The following is an 8103-nucleotide window of genomic DNA, read 5'->3' as shown; positions in this document are numbered from 1 at the left end:
TATTTTTTCTATTTTTAAAATTAATTATATTTTAATTATATACCATTATTAATATAAATATAAATTTCACTAAAAATTTATTAATTTACTTTATCTATTTTATTGCTAGTATTGTGATTAAGGTTATTTGTTTTGATGTTAGTGTTAAAATCTACTGATATTATAGTTAGATGATAGGTTTTGTGAATTAATTATTTTTTTTATTGTGTCAAAATAAGATACTATTGTAGTATTAAAATTTTATGCTTTTTTATATTAGTTATTTTTAGAAGTTGAGACTTGATTCTTCATAAAATGTTAGTGAAGATATGTATTTCAAATTTTAATTTTAAGTTTTTAACTATTTTATATTTTATATTTACGTGAGACCGATTTTATCGGTTCAACCAGTGATTTATCGGTTGAACCAATAAACTAGTGAACCAGTAGCTTGACCGGTTCAATCACTGGTTCGATTCTAATAACTATGTTTCAATCTAATTTCAAAAATTTTGATTTACTCAATTTAGTCTCCCAACTTAATAGTTATGACTCACATTGGTTCCTAATCTTATTTTTGTCACTGTCTCACAAAATCGCTAACGGCATGCTGAGATGGACTAATGACGGCTACATTATACATTCTAGCGACTATTTGACGTGACAATTGAAATTTTTTTTACCTTGTTTTTTTTTCAACTAAACACTTAAAACCCTAATATGAGTCACGGATACTTAAGTTAAAAAATCAAACTAAGTAAATTGAAACTTTAAAAATCAGATTAAAGCTCGAATATAACTTCAAAACAGAACTTTAACTTATGTAGTGATTAATTTATATGAGAATCAAATAAATTAAAATTCAACATAATTTTTATCAATGTTTTCAAATTTAAAATTTTCATACCAGAATTAACTAGGATTTTTCTTTAAATTAAAAATTTAATGAATAGTGACTTTAATTATCTTAACTAATGTCCTAATTAATTACTTTTATGTCTTAAAAAAATTGTATATGAGAAGAAAATAATTAATTTGTCTACTTTAATAAATAATTATTTTACTAAAATGAATGAAACTATTTTTTTAGAATTTTTTAAGAACTAATTAATATTATATATATTTTGTTACACTACATTTAGTTATAAAAATTTTATTTATTTCTAATGCTTATATTAAAAATAAAAAAAAATTTAATTAGTGAATCTTAATCTATAATATAATAATAATATAGTAATTATTTTATATATTGTACAAATATAAATTAATTATTTTTTATTTATAAAAATTTTAGGGAAAATTATTGTAAAGGACCGTTAAGAAGATTTAATTATTAAAAAGGACCTTTAATATTAAAATTATTAAGAAGGACCAAATCTTTTTATAATATTTAAGAAGAAGAACCAAATCTTTCTATAAAGAGATAAATATATCTTTAATTATTTTTTATTTATTTTTTATAATTTTCCTTAAATAATAAAAATTACTAAAATAATAATAAAAATAAAATTTTAATAACAGTTTTACTAAATATTATTTTCTAAAATTGGTCATCTAAAATTTTAAATTAATAATTATTCTTCAGATACTTATACAATAATACTTGTTTCGTGTTATATATGTATTATAGTAAATTGAGTTTATGAACTGATTCAATTTATCATGTATTTTCTATAATAATAATAAATTGAATTAGATTGATTAGATTTATTAAAGAATTTAGTGCAGATATAATTTTTCACTTATTTTAATAAATTAGAATGGCCTAATTCGATTTATTTAGATATTTTATCTTATTAATAAATTAAATTTATCTAATTTAATTTATATAGATATATTTAAAACAGATGTGTAATCAAATAATTTTATGTAGGACATCTGTATAATTTTAATCTCTATTTATTAACGTAAATTACTTTTGAATTTATATCATGTTTTATTATTATAATTCAATGGCTAAATTAACATGAATGCTATACCCCAAAGAAAATATAAAATATAGGATCTTTAAACATTATAATCTTTATGTTGATAAATTTTATTTCTCTTAAAATTTTAATAATTTTTATTAATTATTTTTATTAATTTTTTTATTTTTGTAATCTTTATCCAACGAGAAAAATAAAGCTAAAAGATCAGAAAAGTAAAAAAAATAAATAAATAATAAAAATTATTAAAATTTTAGAAAAAAATTGTTAATATAAAAATTATAAAAAATAAATAAAAAATAATTAAAGATATATTTGTCCCTTTATAGAAAGATTTGGTTCTTCTTCTTAAATATTATAAAAAAATTTAGTCCTTCTTAATAATTTTAATATTAAAGGTCCTTTTTAATAATTAAATCTTCTTAACGGTCCTTTACAATAATTTTCCCAAAATTTTAAGAGGCTTGAGCTTGTTATATATATATATATATATATATATATATATATATATATATATATATATATATATTTTGATGAATGTGATATATTTTTTTATGTAAATAATTTTTTTAAAAAAATCTAATAGTTAATCTATTATTTTTTTTGTTTTAGTCCAAATTAAATATTTTTTATTGTTTTTGAAAAGAAAATCTTTTGAGGGATTTAATAATATGTGATGAGGAACACCGAATAAATTATACAGAAACCGATTAAAACACAACATGAAAACATCTTTAAAAAAAGATGTTTTAGGCGTCTTTATCTAATCCTAATCCATTCTTGTGGGTATCCGTTCCACTCATACTTGTCCCTATAATTATTAAAATTCAATAAATAAAATTAAATTTCAAAATTTATATAACTATCATCAAATACATAACATAAATTAAAGTAAAAATTTAAATATGATATAATATTGTTAATCATTTACTAATTATTTTATATATATTATACATATTATATATTAAAATTATATATTATATATATGCAAAGCGAGTATTATTTAAATCCGACCCCGCTCCGCTCCTTCAAAAAATTCGTTCCGCTAAAAACCCATTCCAATGCGAGACAAATAATTACTCACCCCGAGCGAGTAGGGCAGAATGAATACCGCAAATTCGAGTGGTATTGCCATTTCTAAATTGGATTCTTTCAATTTTGATTAAAAAATATATGATGAAGAGAAATTACATTTTATCATATCAATTAAGAGAAATTACATTTCATCCAATCTTTTCGAGGTAGCTAAGTTGAATTATTGAAGGCATAACTTAAAGTCAATGGTGGGTGGCATTTAATTTGTGGTCCATGTGTGTATAGCTTAAGCTCTTAAGCTGATCCCTTGGTGGTTCGTTCTCTAATACCGTAATATGGTTTTAGTTTGTTGAATTTGTTCGTTATTTATTAATGGTTGTTGGGACTTTATTTTTTATTTTTTGATAAATTCGTGAAAATAAAAAATAATAAAAATAAAAAAGCACAAACTAAAAATTTCTCTTGTAGTCTTGTTGGTAAGTGATTCATAAGTATATTTTTCATATGCACGAATATATGTGTGGCCTGATTTTAAACTTTTAAATTAAACTACTAATAAAGAGATTCAGGGAAGAAAAAAAAAGAAATAAATTACTAACCTAGTACTCAATTTCAGATTTTTTTTATATTATAATTTTTTCTTTCAAAATTTACATTTCGTAACAATTTCTTTTGTTTTTTCAAATCATAGAAAATACTAAAAATAATATAAATTAACTAAGTAAATGCCATTCTTTTGTAAACGAAAATGATAAAAAATAAAAATAAAAACATAAATCAAGTCAGTACCAAAAGGTAATTAAATAAACAACTTTCAAATGTGAAATATGAATTTGTACCTTTTTTGTTTCATCATTATTTTTTTGGATAAATTATCAAAATTATCCCCTTTTTTTCAAAATATTAAGAAAAATACATCTCATTTTTTATGACGTTAAATATATATTTTTAAAAAGTATTTTAATGATTAAATTTTTATTTAATTTTTTGCAAGTTGGGTATAAAAATGAGATATTTTAATTTTTAAAATTTGATAATTTTATGCAAAATAATTTTTTTTTGTAAGTTTTAGTCAATAGCCAAAAATACTTTAAAAGAATGAAAAGATTATAAAAATTGAATTTTAATTTGACCTGATTTTTTTGTACTTTTTAAATGGTTATTTAAATATTTTTACAAAATTTTGAAATATATATATATATATATATATATATATATATATAAGTGCCTTACTAAATACAAAATTTAAAGTTATTTTTGTGAGCATCTTTAAAAATTAGAGACGGTTTCGATAGTCTTTTTTTTCTCTGAATAGTGTTAAGTGTATAACCTGCTATGTTCGTATCCGATCCAAACTTACCTTAGAGGCTTATCTGAGTATGTATACGTAACGGTCGTCTATTCACGTGTCAACTAACTCCATAGCTACCAGTGATTGTCATCTTCATTAATGTCACGCCGTCATGGACGTGGCTCCATTTGCACCTTATTGTACAATTAACTAATTAAGTAGGTAACAGCTAACACCAATAACCTCCATTCCAACTTGCTACCTTTTTTTTTATTTGCAACTTGCTAGTTATTTAAGCTGAAAATGATAAATTGATGACCTAAATTAAACTTTTTATTTTGTTTCTTTATCAGAAGTTCAACAAGCGTAAAAGAACTCCTCCGGCCGGTGGTTATCAATGCTCTAACCTTCCGTGCAATTCGGTTAGTCATCATTACCATCTTATTCATCTGCTTCAATTTCTATACATATGGTAGTTTTTTCTTTCTATACCACCTTTAAAGTACTGCTTTTTATTCTTAAGATTTAAAATATTTTATTTTTGTCCAAACGTTCGAAACTAAAATGTATTTTTCCTTTTATTTAAAAAATAGAGTGGGATTTCATACTTCTAAAGTTCTAATTGCTTAGTCACAAGGATTCTCATGCTGCTAGTCAGATAGGGACTTTCCCTGTGTTCTGTTTTTCTTGTTTTTTCTGTTCCTTTGTTTTTTCAGTCACCAAAAAGAAAGTTCTATTTGCTAAGCCTCTGTTTTATTATGAATGCAAGTTGCGGTTTTAAATTTTTTTTATATTCAGCAATCTCTTGATTATATCTTACATTCTTACTACACCCATTCTGTTCCAGGCTCATTGTAGAAAATAAAAAAGATTTAAAAAATTAAAAAACTAAAACCAAGAATACCATTCAATTTGAAAGACTTGGAATCATATTGGGAGTTTATGATAATGGGTTATAGACAATGTAAAGTTCTTTTTAGACTGTATTTGGTTGGGAAACAAAATAAAATAAGATACTGAAAATAAAAAACAGAAATATAAAAATTATATTTTATTTGATAATAAACTATATATATAAAAAGCCAATGAGCTATAGCTCAAATGTTATAGTCTCTCCATACTCTACCAAGAAGTCGCGGATTTGAATTTCCCTATCTTCGATTAAAAAAAAACTATATAAAAAAATTATAAAAATCTAATTTACTCTCATTTTCTTTTACACAAAAAATTCAAGAAGAAAAATATAATTAAAATAAATTGATAAGAATAATAAAAGGAAAAAAGTTATATTTCTTATTGGAGTTTATGTGTCTTTTCAGTTTAGAAGGATACAAAATACATTAATTTATTGTTTCAAGACAGAATATCTATGTCCATGTTTTTTCTGTCAAATATGATTTTGTATTTCCGTGTTCCTATATTCCGTAAACAAATGCAGCTTGATTACTGTTTTTTTTCACTTTTTTTAGACCATTGTTGAAACTTGACATATCATGTAGCAGGTAGTAGTACTTCATAATCATGGATTCAAGCAATCAAACTCAGAACATTGTTATAAAAGAAACAGAAGAAACTGATTCCAAAGACATAATCAGCACATTACATGAAAGCACACTTGGTCAAATCCTCTCTTTCCTTCCAACCATAGAAGCAATTCAAACTTGTGTGTTATCTCAAAGGTGGATTCATGTTTGGAAATCCATCACCTCTCTATGTTTCAGTGACAGTTTGCCTTGTTATGGAAAGATTCTGAAGAAAGAACAATTTGTGAATTTTGTGAACAAAGTACTTCTTCACCATCTAGCAAATTCAAGCATCACAAACTTCTCTCTTTGTTTAACAAGATATAGATATGATTCAAAACAAGTTAGTGAATGGATCTCCACTGTCTTAGATAGAAGAATCCAGAAGCTTCATATTCAGTATGCTGGTAAAGTTCAATTTTCGTCACATTCCTTCTTTAAATGTGACACTCTAGTACAATTAGTCCTTAAAGTTAGATGCACTCTAAATGTTCCAATCTATGCTTGTTTTCCAAATCTTCGAAACCTTAACATCTCCGGGGTCAGATTAGAGAGCGAATCATCCATTTTCTCAGAAGATATAGTACTTAATTTCCCAGTTCTGAAAGTGTTTGAAGCTAGAGCATGTGAGTGGTTAACTATGCAGGGTATTAGTATTCAAGCACCTCTGCTTGAAAAGTTTTCCTTAGAACTTTGTTATTCTTCTATTTCTAATGAATCATGTAAATCCTCCATCAAGATCTTTGCTCCTTGTCTAAAAGAGTTCTCTTATGAGGGTGATCTCGAACTAGATATCATTCTATTGGATTCATCCTCGGTTTGTGATGCTTCTATCGTGATTGTTGTTGATGAAGACAAAAAGGTCATGATGGAAAGTTTACAGTTTCAAGCACATAAGCTTCTCAGTCAAATCCATCAAGTGGAACAACTGAAGTTATTGTTTTATAAGGTATACTTGGTTTTAAAGATATATAAATATCAATCATGCCTGCATGTATACTAAAAATCAGTTACTAAATTAGCACTAAATTAGCCACTCATATAGAATACATGATAAAATTTATATACATATATTTATATACAAATACATAGTGATTAATTTTTTGTATATACATAACATTTTTTATGTGAATATAATAGAAGCTGATTATCTCAGTTGAAAAATTCACTTGATTATGCCAACTGTCAAGTGTAAATTCTACCGTTAATTGACAATGTGGGTCTTACTACAGATCCCACAATGATCAAGTAGATTTTTAAATTGAAAGCAAACATTTTTATAGATATTTGTTTGCAATTGCCGAGAATTCTCTTAGTTGGAAAATCTACTTTAACATATGAAGTGTAGATTTTCACCATAACAATTGATGGTGAAAATTCACACTAAATAGATTTTTCTAATTTAGAGGATCTACTTTTGGTAATGACATGAAAAATGTTTTCTGGCAACAAAGCTATATGTAATTATGTATTGCAAGTGAAGCTTTTTGTCTACTACTGTGTCTATGAATAACAGCTTTGCCCTTCGGAATTTGTTTTAGCTGTGTGTTTGATCAAATTTCGCCTTGCCATACAGGTTCTTATGCATTCCAATGACATATTTACCCATCTTCCTACCTTTGGAAGGCTGACTTATCTTCAACTAAACGAGGTTACCGATGAAGCCCTGTCGAAATTACTCCACAACTCCCCAATTCTTAACACTCTTGTTTTACTCAATGTAAGTCTATATACTCTTGCTAGCTTAATATTGAAAAGTGTTGGATTAAGTGATTACTTTATTCTCTTGAACCACAATTAATATAAGTGGCTTCATTCATTATAAGTGCTAACAAGGATGTTAAGCTCGTTGAATCTTAAGGGTGATGCTGGTCAAAAGAAAATCAACACAAAAAATTCAAATTCTATTGTTTCTTTTTTATGCTTTTGTTGCATATAATGTAAATGATGAATTTGTGGCTAAATTGTACCTACACATTTACAGGGAGTATCTCATGACTCAAACAAAGATGCAATGTCTTATGCATCATCAGTGCCTCATTGCTTTCTTTCAAGCCTCAGAGTTTTTCAGTTTAATGGATTTAATGTGCATGAACACGAAATTTCTCTTGTTAAGTTTGTGATGGGTAATGCAGCAGTGTTGGAGAGGATGATTATATCAGCAGCATTTTGGCTACGCTATTCAGATATTGATATGGAGAAAGTCAAGGATAACATTTTTTCATTTCCAAAGTGTTGCATCCGTGCCATAATAGAATTTTCTGATGTTAATGGTTCCTCAACATGTTCAGGACCCCATGTAAAAGTAGTATAGGTATATATGTTATGAGTGGTTGATTTGGTAATA

General features: G+C 25.4%; 1 protein-coding gene across 2 annotated transcripts; it reads left to right on the top strand.

Moving 5' to 3' along the window:
• Window positions 1-4464: 4464 nt before the first annotated feature.
• LOC107614231 (F-box/FBD/LRR-repeat protein At3g14710) lies at window positions 4465-8103 on the top strand. Of its 2 annotated transcripts, none has more exons than XM_016316458.3 (4): window positions 4465-4655; window positions 5736-6705; window positions 7333-7476; window positions 7741-8103. In XM_016316458.3, exons 2-4 carry the CDS (start codon window positions 5755-5757, stop codon window positions 8068-8070), a joined length of 1425 nt encoding a protein of 474 aa, XP_016171944.1. In that variant the 5' UTR covers window positions 4465-4655; window positions 5736-5754; the 3' UTR covers window positions 8071-8103. The 2 variants fall into 2 exon arrangements, with proteins under 2 accessions (XP_016171944.1, XP_016171945.1); XM_016316459.3 differs by having other exon boundaries at window positions 4552-4655; window positions 5733-6705.

The sequence above is a fragment of the Arachis ipaensis genome, chromosome B8 (genome assembly GCF_059453495.1).
Source record: "Arachis ipaensis isolate K30076 ecotype BB chromosome B8, ASM5945349v1, whole genome shotgun sequence".
In the NCBI taxonomy this organism is placed as follows: Eukaryota; Viridiplantae; Streptophyta; class Magnoliopsida; order Fabales; family Fabaceae; genus Arachis; species Arachis ipaensis.
This window is presented reverse-complemented; position numbering and strand designations above follow the sequence as displayed.